Genomic DNA, 24,275 nt, shown 5'->3' with positions numbered 1-24,275 from the left:
TCTTCCCAATTTCATCTTAGATTCAATCTATTCCCAATAAACATCTCAATCTGTTAAAAAAAAAAGTGGGAATATTTTGCTGCAGGACACAGACTATGAACAGAAGTAAGGGCCACTAAGGTATCAAAGGAGAATACAGAATAACACAAAGTAACTGTAGATGAAAAGGCTCTGTGACACAGCAGTGTGAGAGGACCTGGCTCATTAGGAGGTGTAGCATGAATAATTAACTGCAGTGGGACTGAGCCAGAGGTGAGATTCTCAGGCTCCACCTTGATCTACTGAGTCCTAAGTCCTGGAGACAGGCTCACCACCCTGTGATGCTGCTATAAGAATAGGGGTCTTCCAGGCCGGCGCCGTGGCTCAATAGGCTAATCCTCTGCCTTGTGGCACGGGCACAATGGGTTCTAGTCCCGGTCAGGGCGCGGGATTCTCTCCCAGTTGCCCCTCTTCCAGCCCAGCTCTCTGCTATGGCCTGCGAGTGCAGTGGAGGATGGCCCAAGTGTTTGGGCCCTGCACCTGCATGGGAGACCAGGAGAAGCACCTGGCTCCTGGCTTTGGATCACCGCAATGCGTGGGCCGCAGCACACTGGCCATGGCGGCCATTTTAGGGTGAACCAATGGCAAAAGGAAGACCTTTTTCTCTGTCTCTCTCTCTCTCACTGTTCACTCTGCCTGTCAAAAATAAAAAAAAAAAAATTAAAAAAAAAAAAAAAGAATAGGGGTCTTCCAAAAAACAAAGATTTTTGAATTGTGATGATGTGATCATTGCTTGACCTGAATAAATTATTTTATAATTCATTTATGAGCTCCCATAGACCCTTATTCTTACTTTGGCTACTGAATGAGCCAAGTTTCTAAAATAGTAATCTGTGGAGGCTAACTTTGTAATGTGTTTTAAATATCTAAAGTTATTTACATATAACATATAATATATTGTTATCTCATAAATAGCATATTTAGTAACCCACAGAACAGAAATTACATTTAACTGTCACTAAAAAAAAAAAGGTAACTTAGCCCAATACCTACAGCACCAAAGCTAGTTTGGAGCATGAAGGCATGTGCCACACTAAAACCTGCAGAAAACATTAAATACACTTATAGACAGCAACAAAGTGAATTTTAGCTTGGAATAGCTCATATTCATTGCACCATCAAAAATACACGCGCACAGGTACAGATATTTCCACACATATAGACATCTACACTCATATCTAACTACTAAGAAATATCTTCCATAGTTTTAAGCTCAAGTACCAAAAGCCCATTGGAAACAACCATGAAAAGAGGAAAGGCAGGCAAGGCTGTTGTAGCAAGAGCACAGAGTGAGGTGTGGTGCAGTAGGGTAGGCCGCTACTGGGACTCCCGAATCCCACAATGGAGTGCAGGTTTGATTCCTGGCTCCTGGACATCACCAGTCTAGTTCCCTGCTAATGCTCCTGGGAGGCAGCAGATCACTTGGGCCCCTGGATCCCTCTGGGTCACCAGGTGGAGTTACCGTGTTCTGGCTTCGGCCTGGTCCAGCCCTGGCTCTTGTGGGCATTTGGGAAATGAAATCAGCAGATGGAAGAGCTGTCTCACTCTTTTTCTCTCCTTTTATCACTTTTCCTTCAAGTAAACAAACAAACAATCTTAAAAAAAAAAAAACACACAACAGAACACCAAGTAGAATGTACATGTAAACATTAAGAAACCAGGTAGCTAAATGTAAAACACATCAGAAGGGGACAGTACTGTGGCCTGGCCTGCAGTGCCGGCATCCCATATAGGCACCAGTCCAAGTGCCAGACTGCTCCACTTCCTATCTAGCTCCCTGCTAATGTTCCTGGCAAAGAAGCAGAAGATGGCCAGAGTGCTTCAGGCACCTGCACCTACACTGGAGACCCGGAAAAGTTCCTGGCTCCTGGCTTTGGATCAGTTCAGCTCTGGCTGCTGTGGCCATTTGGGGAGTGAAGCTGTGGATGGAAGACCTCCCTTCCTCTCTCTCTCTCTGTCTCTCTATCTCCCTCTGTAACTGTTTCAAATAAATAAAATAACTCTTTTAAAAACAAACACATCAAGAAAATCATCCCTATAGCATGAATGAATATTTTAAAAAGCACTGAGCTCAAGTTAATAATAAAATATGTATTATGTGTTCTTAATCAAGTTAAGAATCCCCTTTTAGGCAGTGTTTCTGTTTTGCAGTACTGAAGAAAATTATAAATTTTTTTGCTCCTTCTGCAGCCCATAAGAACATACAGCTGTCTCAGAAACATAAAATTATTTGTTTGGGTATAAAACATAGGAAGTCCTTGCCCTCCAGGTATTGTACTCTCCTCTCCAAATTTCATCTCCCTGCAACTTCACACAGTAACCACTCCACCATTAGAATGAGAAGGGGGAAAACACCAGCAAGAAAGCAAGGCAACCTCAGCTGCCTGCTGGGATCTTTCCTTGCATTTTGTCCTGGAAGTGCCCCTGCTGACACTCAGATGCACACAGAGGATGCGGACTGCATGGGAGTTTAACCCCTCACATCTCAGGCCTGGGGACTCTGACACTCCCTACTGAAACCCACAGAATAAGATGCAGGTCGTCTGGGATATCTTATAAAATAGTGCACACAGGTTCCCCTGGGTACCTTCCCTCAGTAGAGAACAAAACAGAGTGGACTGCAATGTTGCTTACTGTGAAATGATAAAGTTAAAATATATTCAAATTGTGAAACAGCTATGAGTCCGTATCTCTTAGTGTTCATACCAGGAGTCCAAAATCTCTCTCGTTTAATCCTTATTATATGTCTTTATCTTTTTATTTAATCATTATTTAATCTTCATTATTTATTTATTTGTGTATTTAAAAGTCAGTATTATAGAGACAGAGGGAGAGACAATGAGATCTTCCATCTGCTAGTCCACTCCCCAGACAGCAGCGACAGCCAGTACTGGGCCAGGTGGAAGCAGGAGCCGAGAACTCCATCTGGGTCTCCCTCGTGGGTTGCAGGGGCCCACACATTTGGGCCATCTTCCAGACCTTTTCCCAGGCTATCAGCAAGGAGCTGGGTTAGAAGTAGAGCAGGCAAGACATGAACCAGCACCCATAGGTGGTGCCAGAGTTGCAGGCTGAGCTTTATCTGCTCCGCCACAACGCTGGCCCCTGTTCTTAATTATTTTTAAGAGTTCACTGCCTGGGGGCTGGCACCATGGTGCACTAGGTTAATCCTCTGCCTGCGGCACCGGCATCCCACATGAGCGCTGGTTCTAGACCTGGTTGCTCCTCTTCCAGTCCAGCTCTCTGCTGTGGCCTGGGAGGGCAGTGGAGGATGGCAAGTCTTTGGGCCCTGTACCCGCATGGGAGACCAGGAGGAAGCGCCTGGCTCCTGGCTTCGGATCGGCACAGCTCCAGCCGCTGCGGCTACTTGGGGAGTGAACCAATGGAAGAAAGACCTCCCCACCCCGCCTCTCTCACCATCCGTAACTCTGCCTGTCAAATAAATAAATAAAATCTTAAAAAAAAAACAAAAACAAAAACAAAAAGAGTTCACTGCCTGGTGCTCTCCTCTGCAGACAAACACCAGCCAGCAACTTGAAAATTATCCCACTGTTTATGCTCTACAAATTAATTCTAGGCTTTAAGGACAAATGACAGTGTTGCTAACTTGACAAGTGAGTAACTAGAACATGTTGTGTTAAGGTCACAGTGACAGAGACCAGCTCTGTGGCACAGCAGGTTAAGTTGCTGCTTAAATGCCAACAGCTCATATGGGAGTGCTGATTTGACTCCCAGCTGCTCAGCTTCAGATCCAGATTCCCTGATGATGAGCCTAGGGAAGCAGCAGAAGATAGTACTTGGGCCCCTGCACCCGTGTGGCAGACTTAGATGGAGTTCATGCCTCCTGGCATTGGCCTGACCCAGCCCTGACCATTACAGCCATTTGGGGAGTGAATCAGCAGATGGACGATCTCTCTTTCTCTGTCTGTCTCTCCCCATCTCTCTGCCTTTCAAATAAATATGACAAATCTTTTTTAAAAAGTAGTTTTGTGATCAGAGGACCAAAACCTCACTTTTCTGTATATGTCTGTGCATTTCTTGGTGTATACTATACTGCAATAAAATTTTTAAAAATGTGTCTTTTTGGAACATTTTGATGTTTTAATATTTTTCACAATGTTTATATCACACTTAACATTCATGAAATTATAAATTACCAATCAAAGTTATAATGAATTACTTTGAAAAATAAAAAAGGGCCAGCGCCGCGGCTCACTAGGCTAATCCTCTGCCTGCAGCGCCAGAACCCTGGGTTCTAGTCCTGGTCCGGGCACTGGATTCTGTCCCAGTTGCTCCTCTATCAGTCCAGCTCTCTGCTGTGGCCCTGGAAGGCAGCGGAGGATGGCCCAGGTCCTTGGGCCCTGCACCCACATGGGAGACCAGGAGGAAGCACCGGGCTCCTGGCTTCAGATCGGTGCAGCGCGCTGGCCGTAGCGGCCATTTGGTGGGTGAACCAACAGAAAGGAAGACCTTTTTCTCTGTCTCTCTCTCTCTAACTCTGCCTGCCAAAAAAAAAAAAAAAAAAAAAAAAGAGTACAGTTCTTTCAAAGAAGAAAGATCCTTGTGACATAATGAAATTATGAGTTCTTTCACATATAGCTTAATTTTAACAGCAAAATTAATACATTGTGCTAATAACAATAAAACTCATATATTTAATCAGCATGATGATAAAACACAAAAAATCAACCACATTACACAGGATAAACAGTGCTGAATTATCTCTAATATCAAGTCATGAATGACAGCCTTTATGACAGCATAGGATCATTGGCTTACCAAGATCTTGTTACATTGTCCAAAAATTTATGTACATTGCTTAGTTCATTAGTGAGTTTTGTTACTAATTTATGTTGTCTGTCTTCACTCATTGATAAATAAAAGTGTTTTTAAATTCAATTCTTGTTGTTGGTGAGAAACACCAAGGTCTTTCTGTTACAGGTTCAATGTATAGCAAATGTCAATGTACTTACTCATGCCTGATTCTGGAATATTCTTGCAAGTTGTTGTGAGGACAATTTTAACAATCAAAGCCTTTCAATGACTTGGAATAGCTGTGAAAGCAGGCAAATATTAGCTGAGTTATACTGTAATACACCATCTTCTGCACCCAAGGAGGTATCCAGTGCTGCAATCCTGTCTCAGAGATAAAGTCTTCCTTCTCCTAGGCTTACATAGTCAGAACAAACTCCCTTCCCAAGCACTGTATTTATAGTCGTCTCCCATTTTTAGCTCCTAATGAAACACCACATCTGTCTGTGACATATGACAAGACTGGGAAGAATGTTTCAAGAGAGAAGGGTTCATTGGGTTTGCACTGTGACTCCCACCTTCGTCTGGGGTTGCTCCTCCTGAGCTCCTTGAAAACACCCGGCACTAGATGATCTTTCACACCCAGGAACTAGGAAGAAGCAGGATTCACATCTGGATAAGCATCGCCACCATAGGGATCCTACACATCCAACCAGGAAAAGGGAAACAAAACTATCAAAGCGTAAGAAAGCACCCAAAGGTAAGGGAAGAGTCTAGTACCGCTAAAGGCAGGACGACAAGATTCTACAAAGTGCTGGCTAGCCCTGGGTCAGCACTGTAGACTCCCTGTGGTAGAGAGAGGGCTCTAGTGCACCTGCCAAACAGACACACACAAACCCCACAAGGGGAGGGTCTACCCAGGATATAAACAGGAAGTCTCCACTGTCAACAGTGAAACATGTTCTTGCTTCCTTTATGTCTTTTTCCTTAAATTGCTTTCCAATTAATCTGAAGGATCATTAGAGGAAAATTCTGCTGAATTATTAAAAGGGAAGTTATAATTATATTTCATTCACTTCATTTCGATGACACTTCCTTTCTAAATTGTGGAAAACAGAACTAGGGGTCCACTCTCTTTTGCAAGATGATTGCGTTTCTTCTCTAAAAAAAAGACAATTATTTATTTACAGAGAGTGAAGGTGGGAGACAGGGAGAGAGAAATAGAGAAAGAGATAGCGAGAGCTTCTAACTGCTGGTTTACTACCTAAATAGCCACAATTGCCTCCTCTGGGTCAGGCCAAAGCCAGGAGTCTAGAACTCCATCCAGGTCTCCCACATGGGTGGCAGAGGCCCAATTACTTGAGCCGCCTTCTGTTGCTTTCCAGGCACAATAGTAGGGAGCTGGTTTGGAAGTGGAGCCAGGCCTCCAACCAGCACCCACATGGGATGCTGGTGTAGCAGGGTTTAACCTGCTGGACTGCAGTGTCAGCCGCAGGCTACCTGTCTGTCTAAAGGGCTTGACGGGGTGAGGTCTGTGCTTTCACCATCTGAGGACACCCCAGGAAGCCATGATCTTTCCTTAAAATTTACTGGGGAGTTTTGGACTAAGGTGTGGTACTTTTTTAAGGACTACAACGCCACTCTCCACACATATACTTGGCTTCAACCAACCACAACAAACCACCAGCCTTCCCATCTTACCATCTCTCTCTGAAGAAGGCTCAGCAGCAGCAGCAGAGAGGGAGCGCTTTCCAGACAACGAGTCTGCTGGAGCCCTGACCTTCCACTTTCTAGCCTGCAGAACAAACACTGAGGAATGAAGTTCTGTTCTTTATTCATGACTCCGTTCAAGACACTTTGTGAGAGCAGCATGGGAACCCTGAGACATCAAACATGCGTCAGTTTCTCCCTGCTTTTCTAAGGACAATTTGGAGAATGCTGACACTTAGTTGGCCTTCCGTACCTGGACTATACCCACCCAGAGCTACCTTCTGGTCCTCCAGGGGTTCTAACGAGAAATCTGGTGAGGATCTTAGGGGGAAAGGATTATGAAAGATGCCCTTCTCTCAGCTGTGTCCATTATAGTAATGTGCCTGGTGGTGTCAGGGGCAACGGGACACTTTGTCAAGGATATCATGATGCCAGAGAAGTTGTAGCAACATTCAGAGACCTATCATTCAGGGTTAAAGGCAATGGGATGTGTCTCTGGAGTGTAGACGATCAGAGGTCTTAAAGACCCCACAATTGTTATCACTTCTTAAGGAGAAAGGAAAAGGCCATAGGTGCATCCTACGTATTTAAAGTTCAAATTATAAACATCAGTCTGTATCACCAATCTACGCCAGCAGCTCTTGGGGTCTATGATATTAAGAGAAAGCTGGTTGAGGAAACCCCTGAGGATTAGCTGTGGCTCTGATTGGTCCCCACCTGTCTCTGACTTCATAAGGACCAACTGTGATGAAATAAAAATTCGTGCAAGTCCCTGCTGCACTGCCATTGGTCCATTTCTCCCTCTGACTTCATAAGGAGCCTTGTGATGACAGAATTCCACACGCCTATATAAGCGGCTGCGCGGCCCAGGTTTTTGTCCGCTTTACCAGGGAGCTATTTCGGTGACCTGTGTGCTTGGACCCCTCTTTGCTTGCGCTTGTGTTGGTTGGTGTCGGTGTGCTGTTTTGTTTGTTTGTTTGTTTCTTGTTCTATTTCGTTTTTTCTTTTCCCCATTTTGTTTTAGTTTGTTTTTTTCCTCCTATCTCTTTTTTGGCCCACTTTGTCTTTTTTTTTGCAGTTTTTTTCTTTTTGGCTTCCCCCATCTTTAGCTAGGAAGTGCTGCTAGATCTCTTGAGTGTTAGTGTAGCTATTTAGTGTTTGTTTTTTTGGAGTTTTTCTGGTTTTTGTTTTCTGTTTTGGTTAGATAGGACTTAGTCTTGCCACTGTGTGTGATTAGTGTAGTTAGTATAGCTAGTGTGCCACTATAGTCAGATCAGCAGGTAGTCCCCTTGTTGTCCCTTTATTTTCTTAGTTATTGTAGTTAGGGTAGCTCCTTAGTTAGCGTCTATGGACAGGAATATTAGCCAGAGCAGAGCAGAGAGTGTAGTTAGGGACACCAACCTGGAAGGCCGTGAGGACCTGGATGCCATCGACAGCTCACAGGTTGAGCTCCAGTTGCTGTCGGCCCTGGGCTGGGGCAGCTTCGGCATGGTGGTGCTGGCCCGCCAGGCTTCCAGCCAGCGGCAGGTGGCTGTGAAGTTCTTTCATTTACATGCTGGCGACCCGTTCGGCACCAGGCGAGTGACGCAAGAGGCCAGCATCATGCAGCTCCTGAGGCACCAGAATATCGTGCAGCTGCTGGAGGTGGGTCGTGTCGGCCATTACCACTGCCTGGTGATGGAGCTGGTGGACGGGGGCGACCTCTACCAGCACGTGATGAGCCGGGGTGGCCTGCCAGAGCCCAAGGTCATGGTCATGTTTGACCAAATCCTGGCAGCCGTGGGCCACTGCCATGCACAGCGGGTGGCGCACAGGGACCTCAAGCTGGGGAACCTGCTGCTGGACTCTCAGCTCAACGTGAAGCTGGCGGACTTTGGGCTCAGCTGCCATCTGCCCGAGGGCGAGCTGGTGCAGGGCTTCCGCGGGACCCCGGAGTACAGCGCCCCCGAGGTGTTCCGGCAGGAGCCGTATGATCCATTCGCAGCAGACCTTTGGAGCCTGGGGGTCATCCTCTTTGCCATGCTGGCAGGGGCCATGCCCTTCAGCGGGAAGGACTTGGCAGAGCTGCGGGACTGTATCCAGAGGGGGAGCTACGAGCTCCCGTGTGCGGCCAGCCCAGCCCTGGAGGAGCTCCTGAGCTCACTCCTCAGCCCAGACCCCTGCGACAGGCCTACAGTGGAATCTGCCCGCCAGCAATGGTGGTTTGACCCCTTACGAGAGGAAGCTGAGGGGGAGGAGGTGATCGTGGTTCAGCCCCTGGGGATTCCCGAGGACCCAGAGGCCCAGGAGTACCTGGCGGGCCTGGGTCTGCTTCCGGACGCTGGAGCCTCGGTGCCATCTGGTCCTGGAGGATCCAGCCGGATGTCCCTGCAGCCGGACTCCCGGAGCCTGGAGCAGGTACAGCCCTGTTGGCAGAGCGTGGGTCTGGCCGTGGTCTCCCCGCACAGCTTCATGGTTTTGTGGGCATGAGGGAGGTCCGGAGTGCACCTGTCTTCCTCACCCGTCTTCCTCTCTCTCCTCAGGGACACAGGGAACCCGAGCCTGAGCTAGAGTCCGAGTCCGAGGCGGAGTCGGATTCAGAGTTGGTGCTGGAGCCGGAGCCCATGCCCAAGCCGGAACCTAAGCCAGATTCTGCCGTTGCTGCCCCCGTGCTGGCCGTTTCCCTCCCTGGACAGCTGCAGGAGAGGAGCTCTGGTGCCAGCCCAGCCCCCGAGCCCGTCCCTGTGGTCATCCCTTCCACCCCCAGCCCCAGGAGCAGTCCACACCTGGTGGTGCCAGAGGTCCCAGCAGCTGAGCCTGAGGAGGCTGGGACCTCAGCATCGGCCTCTGTCCCGAGCAAGGGCCGGCAGGGGCTGGGCAGGAGGATTGGCAGGAGCATCCTCAGATTCCTCCTGCGTGCCTGCTGCCTGCCTGCCCCAGCCCGTGGCCCTGGCCCCCGCAGCCGAAAGGTGGCCCCCAGGTAGCCTGCCTCAGTGTGCAAGCTGAGCTGCCTGAGGGCCCTCATTTGCTTGAGACTTTCTGTGCTTCTCATCAATAAAAAAATCTAAACTTTATCCGTGCTATCGGTCCTGTGTTGGGTCCCTGTGTGCACCTTGGCGTGGTTGGATGGAGTTGACTACCAGATGGATCTCCCCTGGACAAGTACGGTCCCCTCTCATTGCTCTGGGTTAACACAAAGGCTGACCTCTTGGACCTGAGAAGAGAGGGATGGCTCCCAGAAGCTGGCTGGAGGGGAGGTTGATGGTGGTTATTGGTGGGTGGGGGATTGGGTGTGGGTGGTGGGAGTAGGAGGGAGGGTCTGGGGTGTGGGAGTTTGGGGGAGGTGGAGGTGAGGGAGGAGAGCATGGTGAGGCTTGTGACGAGGGATGGGGTAGAGGGAGGGAAGGAGAGGCCCAAACGTGCATAGCTGCTCCTCCACAGGAAGGGTTCGTGGATGTGCATTAAGGCAGAGCTGTGTCCATAGGCAATGTTCACCTGCACTGCCAATGGAGAACAAGACCCTACCGCAAGGGCAAAGGACTCTGACATCACAGTGTATGGGACTGGCCAGGTGTGGACTCAGGCAGCTGCAGGTGGAAGCTGGGCAGGGACTTCAACTGTGGCCTGGGTTCAGCAGAGAACAGAGGTGGCCATGTAGCAGCGGTTCTCTGCAAGTGTTCCGGACACTGGGTCATCTGTCCCCAGCCTGGTCTTCCAAAGCTGCATATGCAAACAGGACAGAGGTGAAAGGAGAGCTGGGGGCTACCTGGGGAGGAGAGGGCCTCTTGGGCTCCACCCGGGGAAGCTGTGAACAGAGCACTCCACACCCTTGTTCCTCTTCTCCTCCATGTTTCTGGGGGATGGGAGAGGTTTCTTAGCTAATGATCATTTGTTTCAGATTTGAAGGTAAGATCGATGCTCCCCCATACAGATCACAGTGTATTTGCTGTTCGGCCTCCTCCCTGGACAGAATTGGAGCTGCACTGTGCTCCAGATTATGCGGGTGAGCAGGCCATTCTTGGAGGCCTCGGTTAAGTTACAGGGAAAAGTGACTCCAGAGAAATCTCAAAGTCATCCCCAGGAGTGACAAATTCTTCATGGTGATGCCAATGGATAAGGCTGTGGGCCACGTGCAGGGCAGACACACACTCTCTGTGAGCATCCTGCATGTACATGAGCTGGCTAGCACTGTCAGAGATGCAATGGGAACGAGGTCCTGCTGGTGTGTTTGCATCTGCCCCAAGTTCACAACACAGTGCCAAGGTCCCAAGAAGCAGGCCCTGTTGTGAGTCATCTTCCCTTCCTATGATCTGTGGCCTGGAGAAGTCCCGAGAGGCTTTGCCACGTCCCAACTTCAGCTTCCCTGGACCCTGGGCTCCAGAGTTGAGAGCGATGGTAAAGCACAGCAGCTCGGAGGGGCTGGTGTCTGTAGGAAGGGGCCTTTGCCAAGGCAGGTTCCAGGGCCACAAGACTGTGGATTCCCAAGAGAGGCAGCGGGGAAGACTTTCCTCTTCAGTGTACTACAAGGCTCACAGCCCACCTATCATGATCCTGGTTCCTCCCCATCCAGGTGAGACTGTCCTTCTCCCTGAGGGCAGGGCTAGGGAAGCAAGAAGCAGGCCAGGGACGGGGTGGCAGGCTGGGTGCTCCCATCTGTTCCACAGTGTGGGTTTTATTTCACAGCAACACGAAGTGTGGACTCCCACTGTTGCTGTCCTCCAAAGCCATGCCTGGCTCTGTCCCCTTCAGGGCAGGACTCAGCTCCTCCCCTCATATTGGAGACCTTTGTTCACCTGCCCCCTGCCCACCTTCCCTCTGCACACATTGAACAGCCTTGTTTATCACAGATCTTGGGTCTCTAGTCCACTGCATGTGCTCTTTCCTCTCTGGGAAGACAGCAGACTTGGGGTGACCAAGCCTGAAGCCTGGATCTGCATCTGGGTCTCTCATGCTGGGTGTCAGGGAACCAAGGACTTGGGTGTTCACCTGCTTCCTCTTACACTGCGTGTGAGTAGGAACGTGAGATTGAAAGCAGTGCCAGGACTGGAACCCAGGCACTTGGGCAGTCTGTCCATGTGTGCTTCTCAAGTAGGGTCTCGAGACCTGCCCCAGACACCTGCACCTCTCTGGGTTTTATTTAAACTGCAATGAACTCTATTTGAATGCTGCTATAGAGAACATTGCTGTGCTGTTTTTGAATCTTTAAACATTCACTGTGTGCAAACATGATTACATCTATTTCAATGCCAGGTATTACTTACAGAAATCTTACACTTGAAATTGTTCTTCAAAGAAATGTCTCAGAGACACTGACAGGGGCCAGCACTGTGGTATCGTGTGTAAAGCAACTGCCTGGAAGCCGAAATCCCATAAGGGCGCTGGTTTGAGTCCAAGCTTCTCCACTTCCAATCCGGCTCTCTACTACGGCCTGGGAAGGCAGTAGAAGATGGCCCAAGTGCTAGGGGCCCTGCACCCATGTGGGAGACCCAGAAGAAGCTCCTGGTTCCTGATTTTGAATCGGCATAGCTCTGGCCATTGGGGTCAACCGGGGGGCGAACCAGCAGATGCGACACCTCTCTCTCTCTCTCTCTCTCTCTCTCTGTCTGCCTCTCTGCCTCTCAAGTCTCTGTGTAACTCTGGCTTTCAAATAAATAAATTTTTTTTTAAAGAAACACTTATAATTCTTACTCCACTGAGCAATGATTAAGGGGTCATTCCAACAGGGAAGATATGAGTACATATAATCCAGTGTTGTGGAGGAGCAGTTATGGCTGCTGCCTGTGGTGCCAACATCCCATATGGGGGCCACCTCGAGTCCTGGCTGCTCCATTTCTGATCCATCTCTCTGCTATGGCCTGGGAAGCAGTGGATAATGGGCCAAGTCCTTGCACCCCTGCAATCACATGGGAGACTGGGAGAAATCTCCTGGCTCCTGGCTTCAGATTGGCTCAGCTCCAACCATTGTGGCCATCTGGGGAGTAGACAAGTGGATAAAATACGTCTGTCTCTCTCTCTCTTTCTCTCTGCATCTGCCTCTCTGTAACTCTGCCTTTCAAAAAATGTATATTTACCTAATTACAGGGTACCTTGCTATTTAAAAGAAATGTTAATGGATCCAAAAGGAGACAGAGACGCCCATATAATCATAATGGAGGACTTCAATACTCCATTTTCAGCAATGTGCAGAACAATCAGACAGAAAATCAGCAAGGAAACAACAGTTAAATGACATATAGACTAAAAATAACCTAATGGATATCTACTGAATTTTTCTTCCCACAGATTCAGAATACACAGTCTTCTCACCAATGCACAGGAACATTCTCTAGGATAGACCATATGCTAGGCCACAAAGCAACTCTCAATAAATTAAAAAAATTCAAACATACCATGATTTTCTTGGACCATGATGGAATGAAACTAGAAATCAATATCTCAAGAATCTGTAAAATATATGTAAACACAAGGAGGCTGTACAACATATTATTGAATGAACAGTAGGTCACTGAAGAAATCGAACAATGGAAATGAAGATGACAATACAACATGTCAAAATTTATGCGACAGATAAAAAGCAGTGTTAAGAGGAAAGTTTACAGTAATTGGTGCCTACATCAAGAAATTAGAAAAACACCAAATAAATGAGCTATCAATGCATCTCAATGACCTATAGAAACAACAACAAACTATTCTACAACTAGTTAAGAGAAAATAATTGAAATTGGAGAAGAAATGAAGAAGATTGAAACAAACAAAAAAGTCAGCAAAACAAAAAGCTGATCTTTTAAAAAAATAAACAAAACTGACACACCCTTGCCCCAACTGACCAAAAAAAGAGACCCAAATCAATAAAATTAGAGATAAAAAGGAATGTAACAAATAACACCACAGAAATAAAAAAGAGTTATCAGAAATTACAATGAGCTGTATGACAACAAACCAGGAAACCTAGAAGAAATGGATAGATTCCTGGACAAATAAAGCCTAATTAAATTGAGCCATGAAGACACAGAAAATCTAAACAGACCAATATTCATGACAGAAATTGAATCAGTAATAAAGACCCTCCCAGTAAAGAGATGACCAGGACTGGATGGCTTTGCTCCTGAATTTTACCAGACATTTAGAATAGAACTAACTCCAAATCTTCTAAAGCTATTAGAAACACCTGAAAGGGAGGGACTCCTCCCAAACTCCTTCTATGAAGCCAGCATCACATTAATTACCAAACTTGAAAAAGATGTAACAAAGGAAGTGAATTACAGACCAATTTCCCTGATGAATATAGACACACAAATCATTAACAAATTACAAGCCAATTGAATCCAACAACATATTGGCAAGATCATTCACTGGGATCAAGTTGGAATCATTCCTGGTTCTGCATTCACTATCAATCAATGAAATGCATCACATTTTTTAATTAATGAATGCATTTTTACACAGATACAACTTTAGGAATATAGTGGTTCTTTCCCCCAGACCTCCCATCCCATCCCACCTCCTTCTCCCTCTCCCATCTCCTTCTTCATTATGGTTCATTTTTAGTATGACTTATATCAGAGGACCAACTCCATGCTAATCACAGACTTCAACAATTTGCACCCATGCACACACAAAACATAGAGTACAGTTTGGGAAGAGAATCTGCAGTTGATTCTCATATTACAATTCAATAGGGACAGAGGTTCTACATGGGGAGCAAGTGCACAGTGACTACTGTTGTTCCTTTAACAATTAACACTCTTTTTTAATGACGTCAGTGATCATTCGAGGCTCTTGCCATGGCCTGCCAAGGCTATGGAAGCCTTTTGTGGTCATAGACTCCATTGGTATTTGGACACGGCCATAAGCAAAGTGCACATTCTCTCCTCTCTTCAGAGAAGAGCGTCTCCTTCTTTGAGGACACTTTCTTTCCTTTGAGGCCTCACAGAGATCCTCCGTATAGGATATTTTTTTGGTCACAGAATCTTAGCTTTCCATGCCTCAAATGCTCTCTCAGGCCGGCCTTTCAGCCGGACCAGGAAGCCTTAATGAGGTCAGAGTGTTACTTACTGCAAATGTCACTCTAGGAGTCTGCTGTGTGGATTGCTTCCCATTTTAGTCCTTCCTTCCTTTTTAATTCTATTTTCTTTACCAGGTACTTGATAATATTTGTATGATCCCTTTTAAACTTAGGCCGATCTGTTGCCTTTAACATTTACCATGATCATTTTAACAGTGAAGATGGTGTTTATACCACCAATTCTTATGGGATTGGAGCTCCACGACTAGTTCTTAGGCTGTACCCTTAAAATAAGTCTGTATGATTGTATGCAGAACTAGACTGTTTTACAGTTATAGACTACCTCCTCCATGTCTTATTCTCCCTCTTATTTTTAACTGGGGTCTTTTTCCAATTGCCTCAAAATACATATAATTAACTTTGTGTTACATGGAGAGTTCAGTACAAAGTATGAAGAAGAGAAATAAAAGAGAAAGAAAACAGAGGAAAAAAACCAACAAAACAAAACAAAATCAAAATATACACAGTAAAAGTAACCACGGTAAACTGTCCCTCAACAATCAGGTAAAGAGCTCTTGAAGACATTGATTCTAAAAGTGATGATTTCGTTTCTATAGCTTTCATTTTAGCTACACTGTTAATGCTCCTGAATCAGGGAGAACATATGCTATTTGTCTCTTTAGGACTCTTTAGGACTGGGTTATTTCACTAAGTGTGAGGTTTTCCAGCTTGCTCCATTTTGTTGCAAAGGACCTGTTTATGTATTTTGGCTTTTGTATTGTAGCTGGGTCATTTTCTATGTTCGTCTTCTTTTGTAGTGAACTTCCTGTTTCTGTGTTTCAGCAAGCAGCACATCCTTGAGCCAGTGTTGTAGGGCTGGGCGCAAAGATACAAACTTTCAATTTCTGTTTGTCGTGGAAAATCCTTATTTCCCTTTCATTCATAACTGATAGCTTTGCAGGGTACAGTATTATGGGTTGACAGTGTTCTTCTTTTAAAACTTGGAATATATCATGCCATTGCCTCCTTGCCTGTAAGGTTTGCAATGAAAAGCCCGGGGTGAGTCTGATTGGATTACCTCTGAATGTGATTTGTCCTTTCTCTCTAGCACATTTCAAGATTTGTTCTGTGTTTCACTGAGCTGAGTGTTGCCACAATGTATAGTGGTGAATTACTTTTCTGGTCCTGTTTGTTAGGAGTTCTGTGTATTTCTTGCACTTGGAGGTCTCTTTTAATCTGCCTATTGTGGATGTTTTCTGATATTATTTCATTAAGAAGGCCTTCTAATCCATTCTCTTTCCCTCAGGGACTCCTATTATCCAGATGTTACAATGCTTGATTGAATCTTGCAAATCTCCAACTGTGATTTTTAATTTTCTAATTTCTTCTTGTGTTTGGTCAATTTGTTTTTATTTTATTTATTTTTTTAATATTTTACTTAGGCTGGCGCCGTGGCGCAATGGGCTAATTCTCCGCCTGTGGCGCCGGCACCCCGGGTTCTAGTCCCAGTCAGGGCGCCGGATTCTGTCCCGGTCGCTCCTCTTCCTGCCCAGCTCTCTGCTGTGGCCTGGGAGTGCAGTGGAGGATGGCCCCAGTCCTTGGGCCCTGCACCCACATGGGAGACCAGGAGGAAGCACCTGGCTCCTGGCTTCGGATTGGCGCAGTGTGTCGGCCACAGCGGCCACTTGGGGGGTGAACCAACGGAAAAAGGAAGACCTCTCTCTCTCTCTCTCTCACTGTCCACTCTGCCTGTCAAAAAAAAAAAAGATTTTATTTATTTATTTGAAAGTCAGAGAGTTACACGAGAGAAGAGAGGCAGAGAGAGAGAGAGAGAGAGAGAGAGAGAGGTCTTCCATCCAATGGTTCACTTTCTAATTAGCTGCAATGGCTGGAGCTGTGCCAATCTGAAGCCAGGAGCCAGGAACTTCTTCCAGGTCTCCCACGTGGGTGCAGGGGCCGAAGGACTAGGGCCATGTTCCACTGCTTTCCCAGGCCATAGCAGAGAGCTGGATTGGAAGAGGAGCAGCCGGGACTAGAACTGGTGCCCATATGGGATGCCAGTGCTTCAGACCGGTGGTTAACCCACTGCGCCACAGTACAGATTCCTGTATTATTTCTGGAAGTCTGTCTTCGAATTCTGATATTCGCTCTTCTATTTCATCTGTTCGATTTCTGAGGGATTCCACAGCATTTTTTATTTCGTCAGTTGAGTTTTTCATTTCTAGTGTTTCATTCTGTTTTCTCTTCAGAATCTCTATTTCTTGGGTGTGCTTTTCATTCAGATCTTGAATCTGTTTCTGATTGCTTCTAAGTAATCTGATTATTAATTTTCTGAATTCTTTTTCTGCCATGACTTCAATTTCTTCTTCTTTAGCTTCTATTACTGAAGGTTCAGATTGCTCCACTGGTGAGTGCATAGGTTCTTCCATATTCTTAGTCAGCATTTTTCCTTTGTTCTTCTGCATTTCTGTTTGGTTTAATTTTTAAATTGATTTCCCTCTGCTATGGGCTGCTATGGGTCTGTGCCAACTGCTAGTGTAAGCAAGCAGCTCCACTTCCTAGAGCTTTGTTTATTTCTGGGAGCTGAAGGAGGCAGGTACTTAAGTAGCAGGTACTTGGGCTTTGATGTAGTAAGCCCTGCCCACTGGGGCTGGACTCCCTGTTCCTTTGTTCACCGGAAAGCTCTGGGCCTCTGTTGCTCAGCCTTCCTGGCCACTGTGCAGGGGAGTCACTCCGAACTGTTGTGATCATTGTTCCTGGGTGTGGTGGTTCCTGCAACTGATGTTTGTGTGCTGGAGGTGAAAGCACAGACCGCCTGCCTGCACTCCAGAATGGAACCCAGCAAAATTCCTGCCCTTCACCTGCTGCAGCTCCAGTTGGGCAGGGTGGGAGACACCGAGATCTCTCTCTTCATCCCCCAGAAATGCACCCTCCTCCCCCTTATACCACCAAGTGCTGTCCACTGTTTCCCTCTCATCTGTGTCTATATCTCTGAGGGCTGCACCCTCTCACCTGCTTCCCCCAGGGTGCAACGGCGGTTGCCCTCTCACTGGTTCTCCACTCCGTTCTCTTTCTGCCTCAGCACTGCTATTTAATACAGTCCTGGAAGTTGTAGCCAGGGCCATTAGGCAAGGAAAATAAATCAAAGGATGCAATTTGGAAAGGAGGAAGTCAAACTGCTCCTATTTGCAGCTGACATGATTCTAAATATAGGGATCCAAAAGACTCAGTTAAGAGACTATTGGAACTCTTAGAAGAGTTGTGCAAAAGTGCCTGGATATAAAATCAACACACAAAAATCAATAGCCTTTGTATAAATGCCACATCTAAAAAAGATTCATTCTGAAGATTCATTCTAAAATGAATCCCATTCATAACAGCTACAAAAAATCAAATACACTGGAATAAATTTAACTAAGAATGTATAAGATATCTAAGATACAATTTGTAAAACATTAAAGAAATAAATAAAAGAAGACACACAAAAATTAAAAAGTCTTTCATGTTCACATCTTGGAAAGGAATTATTTAAAATGTAAACTGATCTTTCAGATAGTCACTGGATTTCTTAAAGTTCTATTGGCTGTTGGCAGTCCCAAAACTCTATATCATGCCCACATGGCAACTGGGTAGCCTGATGTACTTGAATGGAGGGAAATCAAGGAAATATTTCTCTGTGCTAAATGACAACCACTCTCTGTCCTTATAGTTACATGTTTATTCTTCTCATCACAGAGGACAAGAAAATGCTGAGAACATTGCAGTTGTATGTATGCTCAACATCAAAGAGATAGGAACTGAAGTTCAGTATTATACGTTCCAATGATGCATTTATTTGAAAGTGAGAATGACAGGACGAGAGGGAGGGAGGAAGGATTCCATGATGGTGGAATAGTGACAGGGAAGTCTGATTTATACATGTCAAAATTAAGTATAAACTGCAGTGTGACTCCCAGCAGAAGCAGTAGAAAAGGCCTGAATCTGTGGCAAAAGTGCAGACACAAAGGGAAGTACAGTAAGAGGAAGGAGGACACAACAACATGGATCTGGGAAGGGGAGCATCTTCCTACCTGCCCTGGCAAACCAGCTGAGATTGGACTCCAGGGCCTGCAATGCTGTTGCCACAGCCAGAGGGAAAGTTGAATGAACTGTGCCATTTTTAATCCAGTGGGGATACCATTCACCCAGATGGTGAGGAGGAAAGGAAAAAAAGAGAGAAAAGAAAGCATCTCTCCGCTTCTCCTTCCTGCAACTGGGACCTGTAGCCCATGGTGGGAGGTTTGGTGGCATCTTCAGGGTTGGGCATGTAGCCCAAGATTGTGTGCGTGCACCCAACAAGCCTGCTGGTTGCCCTCCACTCAGTTGACAGTGGCACCCACAGCAGTGCAGGTGCAACTGACTGAGATGGCCTCCATCATGCCAGCTGCACTCACCTTGCGATAGGAGGTGAGGGGTTGCCATCCCTGTGGAAGGGACGCACACAGCCTGTAGAACTCTCCTAAGTACCCACCACAATCTTGAAGTAAGCAGGGATGAGGCAGGCAGGGACTGTGAGCGCTTGTGATGCAGATATTTTACCACAGAGAAAATCTATCTACCCTATCAAACATGGTTGGGAGGCCAGGACTCAATCCAGTGGGCTGGAACACAGGGCGACAACAGGCTCTGGGAACACCTCAGTCCCCTGTTGCCAGAACATGCCTTCAGGGCAGCGTGGCTCCTCCTGCACTCCTGGGTACTGAGGCTGAGAAAACAGTGACCCTGTTAGAGCAGACAGGGTGTGGCTGAGTTATGGGCAATCACAGCGCTGCAGCACACGCTCTGAGCTCCTTGGTAGCCTAGAGAAGCTCACAGCAGCGGGAACGGTGCTCACAGGAGGGGCTGGCAAATCACACCTGAGGCTCATATGGCAGAGTGGATGAGTTTTGAACATACTGGGGCCTGACCCTGGGTACTCCAAGAAAGGTCCAAGTACAGAAAGCACATAGAACGTGGGTAAAATCTACACAATGACACATTGTAGTCAAACTTTCCACAGTACAGCAGAAGAAAACCTATAAAATGTACATGAGTGAAATGCCAGATTATCTTCGAGGATCTCCAATCAGACTCACATCTGATTCTCATCAGAAACCCTATAAGCTAGAAGACAATGGAACAATACAGTCCAATTCTTAAGAGAAAAAAAAATTGTCAACCCAGAATATTGTACCATGCTAAGCTCTCATTTTTGAATCAAAGTGAAATAAAGCCGTTCAGTAAGAAACAGAAATTGAAAGATTTTCTCAACATGTGTCCATATTACAAAAGATGCTGAAGGATGTGCTACACAGATAAACACAGAAAGAAATCCACTGTCATGAAAGACTGCAAAGACAGAAAATCCCCCAATAAAAGTACAAAAGAAACCCAAAGCTAACGATTGTAATATACATGGAAAAAAGGCAAGGCCAAGCAGTTACCTTGAATGTGAATGGCTTCAACTCTCCAGTTAAATGATATGGACGGACAACATGGACTAAGAAACGAGACCCATCTATTTGTTGCCAACAAGAAACACACGTCACTAACATGATACACATAGAAAGAATGGAAAAAGATATTCCACGGGAAATGAAAAAAAGGGGCAGGTGTAGCCATCCTATCAGAAACATAAACTTTAGCACAAAAACTGTTAAACGAGACAAAAAAGGAGTTCTGGCAGAGAACTTGGATTCAGTATGATCTCCAGTCCCTCCATCCCAGTGCTGGCACATGGGCTGGGGGGCCTCCCTGGGATAGACTATGACCTCTGCCCTGCAGACATCTGAGCCCTTTTTGTGAATGGTTCACAATTGTGACCTGGGCCTTGAAGAGGTGGCAAAGCACACCTAGGCCCCACCTTGGTGATTTCTTGAAGGTGGTCGCCTCCCAGAGTCTGGATCTCAGAGTCTGGACCCCATACTCCAAGCCCAAAATGGTCATATTTAGAAGATACCTCAGATCATACCCATTGTGACCTTTGTGCAATTTTGTTAAACAGTTTTGCTTTTCTAGTGGGCAAGTCCTTACAGGAGAGGACTTCATAACGTTCATGGAAAATGAAATTAAAAGATGTGTATTTTGGTGCAAAAAAATTGAAGCCTATATAGCATTTTTTCATAAGTATTTTCCATGAACTTTTTGAAGTTCTCCATATGAAATACCTAGTTATCTAGATGTTTAGAAGCGCTTTGTATATTTAAAAGTATTGGAACTGTGGATTATCACTTTTGTAACTAGTTTTATTTTTTTATTTTATTTTATTTATTTATTTTTTTATTTTTTGACAGGCAGAGTGGACAGTGAGAGAGAGAGAGAGAGAGAGAGAGAGACAGACAGAGAGAAAGGTCTTCCTTTTCCGTTGGTTCACCCTCCAAGTGGCCGCTGCAGCCGGCACGCTGTGCCAATCTGAAGCCAGGAGCCAGGTGCTTCCTCCTGGTCTCCCATGCGGGTGCAGGGCCCAAGGACTGCGGCCATCCTCCACTGCACTCCGGGCCACAGCAGAGAGCTGGACTGGAAGAGGAGCAACCGGGACAGAATCTGGCGCCCTGACCAGGACTAGAACCCGGGGTGCCGGTGCTGCAGGCAGAGGATTAGGCTAGTGAGCTGTGGCACTGGCCTATAACTAGTTTTTTTTTTTTTTTTTTTTTTTTTGACAGGCAGAGTGGACAGTGAGAGAGAGAGACAGAGAGAAAGGTCTTCCTTTGCCGTTGGTTCACCCTCCAATGGCTGGCGCGGCCGGCGTGCTGCGGCCGGCGCACCGCGCTGATCCGAAGGCAGGAGCCAGGTACTTATCCTGGTCTCCCATGGGGTGCAGGGCCCAAGGACTTGGGCCATCCTCCACTGCACTCCCGGGCCACAGCAGAGAGCTGGCCTGGAAGAGGGGCAACCGGGACAGAATCCGGCGCCCCGACCAGGACTAGAACCGGTGTGCCGGGGCAGCAAGGCGGAGGAGGATTAGCCTAGTGAGCCGTGGCGCCGGCCTGTAACTAGCTTTTTAAAAGTGATAATAAATGTTTGGAAGTGGAATTGGTAAGCCAATTTTGTGAACAGTATTCTCTGTTGTACTTTTTACATTGGGTTGAAGGAGACGGGAGGGAAGAGATTCCAAAATGTGTTTTTGCTAGTGTGTGCTAGAAAATATGAACTTACCTATTTCCCTATATGTTACATGCATTTAATTTAACTGTGCAGTAATGTATATATTGTGTATATACAAGACAATGGAGTCAAATTTCACAATTTGTAGTCCTAGATATTAAAGAGGTGCCGATCTATGACAAAAGCAGAGTAGGCAAACTAACACATTTTGTATATTTTGTGTTAAAACTCATACAAAGATTGTCTTTTGTAAAGGACTTTTGGAAGTGAAGTTGTAACATCACATTGCAGTGACAAGTGTGCCTGCATCTACCGTGGTGGTGGAGAGGAGTAGGAAGAAAGGAAGGCTTCTCTAGCCCTTTGTGAATGTTCCTATTTAGAAGCGACTTTCTAATAAAACCAGTTACATGTGTATAGTTTTTTCAATCCTACTTTGTATATAGTGAGCCAATTTAATTCCTTATTTAAAACACCTACTTCTGGATGTTTAAAAGTACATGGCTATGATAAAAGTAGAGCTAGTAAATAATACATCTTGTAGCTATCCTTTTGTGAAATTCATATAAAATACTGTCTTTTGGATGTGGAATGAAAAATTCATTGAGCAATATGCACTTGTGTTGGTGCTGCTTCAGGGAGGAAGCAGAGGAAGTAATGTCTAAAGAGCTTTTCACCAGTGTGCATGCAGTGGGACAAGGTTAACCATTGTCCATGTTGTTTGTAATGCTGTTTTACTTTACTGGGTATATAATGTAAATATAACAGGCAAACATGCACTACTTTACAACATCTAGGCTTCCTAGATGTTAAAGAGGTTGCTGGTTTATGAGAAAAGTAGAGCTGAGTATGCTTTATGTTAAAACTCATAGGAAAGACTGTTCTTAAAACCACTTTTGGAAATGAAATTCTTAAATTCCCTGTAAGTATGACAGGTTATTATACAAATCCGTTGGCTTGGCATAGATGGGAAGGAAAAGGTTTCTAGGCCAGAATGTTCGTGTTGAGAAGACATTCACATTACAGCTTAGCAGATTGAGTTGATGCAGTATATTTTTGGTTATCAAAATTCTCACACAGGTTTTGGATTTTGAATTGGTAAACATTACATGAAGTGTGAAAAAGCATGATCCATACTTTCTGTATATTAGTCACATAAAATGGCTGTTATGTGCACATGCACAGGACCCAGAAGGACATGTTGAACTCAACTGCTTGTGATTGCGGGCGACTTTCTTCTTTGTTTCTTGTGTTTTTAAGTTTCCTGTAATGCACTTATTAGCTTTGATAAAACAAAGTCTATTTTAAAAAATAGAAGAAAAAAAAGAGACAAATAGGGACACAATGTAATTATGAAGGGGTCAATACAACAGGAAGGTGTAACTATAACAATGTATATATATGCATGCAATTACAGAGCACTTCGCTATTAAAAATATCTGTTAACAGATCTAAAGGGAGACATATACACCAGTACAATAGTAACAAAAGGGCCGGCGCCGCGGCTCACTAGGCTAATCCTCCGCCTAGCGGCGCCGGCACACTGGGTTCTAGTCCCGGTCGGGGCGCTGGATTCTGTCCCGGTTGCCCCTCTTCCAGGCCAGCTCTCTGCTGTGGACCGGGAGTGCAGTGGAGGATGGCCCAACTGCTTGGGCCCTGCACCCCATAGGAGACCAGGATAAGTACCTGGCTCCTGCCATCGGATCAGCGCGGTGCGCCGGCTACAGCGGCGGCCATTGGAGGGTGAACCAACGGCAAAGGAAGACCTTTCTCTCTGTCTCTCTCTCTTACTGTACACCTCTGCCTGTCAAAAAAAAAAATAGTAACAAAAGACTTCAAAACCCCATTTTCTCCATGGATAGATCAACAGGACAGAAACCAACAAAGAAACAACACAGCTAACCCTAGCTATGGACCAAATGGATATAACTGATATCTACAGAACATTTCATGGCACAGTTACAGGACACACATTCTTCTCAACAGTGCATGAAACTTTCTCCAGGATAGACCATATACTAGGCAAGGATCTAACTTCTCAAGAAATTGAAAAAAATCAAAATCATACCTTGCCATTCTCTGATCACAATGGACTGAAGCTGAAAAGCACAAACACGTGGAGACTGAACACTATGCTCCTAATTGAACGTGGGTTAGAAAAAAATCAAGAGAAATTACAGAATTTGTGAAAACATATGAAAATAGCAGTATCTCCTATAAAAACCTATGGAATACAGCAAAAGCAGTATTAAGAGGGAAGTTTATATCAATTAGTGTCTACATCAAGAAACTGGAAAGCCACAAAATAAATGCACTGTCAATGCATCTCAGGAACCTAGAAAAAACAACAAACTAAACCATAAATTAGTAGGAAGAAATAAATAATTAAAGCTAAAGAATAAACAGACAAAATTGAATGCAAAAAATATGAGTGATATGGAGAAAAATATCAGAAATATAAAATAAAATAAAATTAAAAAATATCAGAAAAATAAAACTGACAAACCATTGGTCCAACTGGCAAAAAACAACAACAACAACAACAACAACAAAAAACAACAAGAGAGAGAGCCGACCGAAAATAAACAAAAATCATACATTAAAAAAAGGAATATAACAACAGACACCACAAAAAGCAAAAAAATTCAGAAATTACCACAAAAACCTGTATGAT

The 24,275-nt window shown here is 45.4% G+C and overlaps 1 protein-coding gene and 1 long non-coding RNA gene across 17 annotated transcripts in view; one reads left to right on the top strand and one right to left on the bottom strand.

The window, feature by feature from the left end:
- Positions 1–1,501: 1,501 nt before the first annotated feature.
- The window catches only part of LOC127487763 (uncharacterized), a 95,692-nt gene continuing 72,918 nt past the window's right edge, over positions 1,502–24,275 (bottom strand). For 6 of the 16 annotated variants that reach the window (XR_011385910.1, XR_011385909.1, XR_011385916.1 and 3 more), the window contains 3 exons: positions 9,590–9,691; positions 6,490–8,903; positions 5,010–5,520 (listed from right to left, as the gene is read on the bottom strand). This is a non-coding gene — a long non-coding RNA (uncharacterized lncRNA). Of the gene's footprint in view, positions 1,612–5,009; positions 5,521–6,489; positions 8,904–9,589; positions 9,692–24,275 lie in introns of those variants that run through there. The other 10 variants (XR_011385904.1, XR_011385908.1, XR_011385911.1 and 7 more) reach the window with 10 other exon arrangements.
- On the top strand, positions 7,846–9,551 carry LOC100358735 (uncharacterized). The gene is made up of 2 exons (XM_002721536.4): positions 7,846–8,895; positions 9,021–9,551. Exons 1-2 carry the CDS (start codon positions 7,846–7,848, stop codon positions 9,459–9,461), a joined length of 1,491 nt encoding a protein of 496 aa, XP_002721582.4. The 3' UTR covers positions 9,462–9,551.

This window comes from Oryctolagus cuniculus, unplaced genomic scaffold (genome assembly GCF_964237555.1).
Source record: "Oryctolagus cuniculus unplaced genomic scaffold, mOryCun1.1 SCAFFOLD_163, whole genome shotgun sequence".
Lineage (NCBI taxonomy): Eukaryota > Metazoa > Chordata > Mammalia > Lagomorpha > Leporidae > Oryctolagus > Oryctolagus cuniculus.
This window is presented reverse-complemented; position numbering and strand designations above follow the sequence as displayed.

Coding starts and splice junctions, on each gene's coding strand:
- LOC100358735 (XM_002721536.4), top strand. CDS start 7,846: ATGGACAGGAATATTAGCCAGAGCAGAGCAGAGAGTGTAGTTAGGGAC. Junction 8,896..9,020: donor ACTCCCGGAGCCTGGAGCAG/GTACAGCCCTGT, acceptor CTCTCTCCTCAG/GGACACAGGGAACCCGAGCC.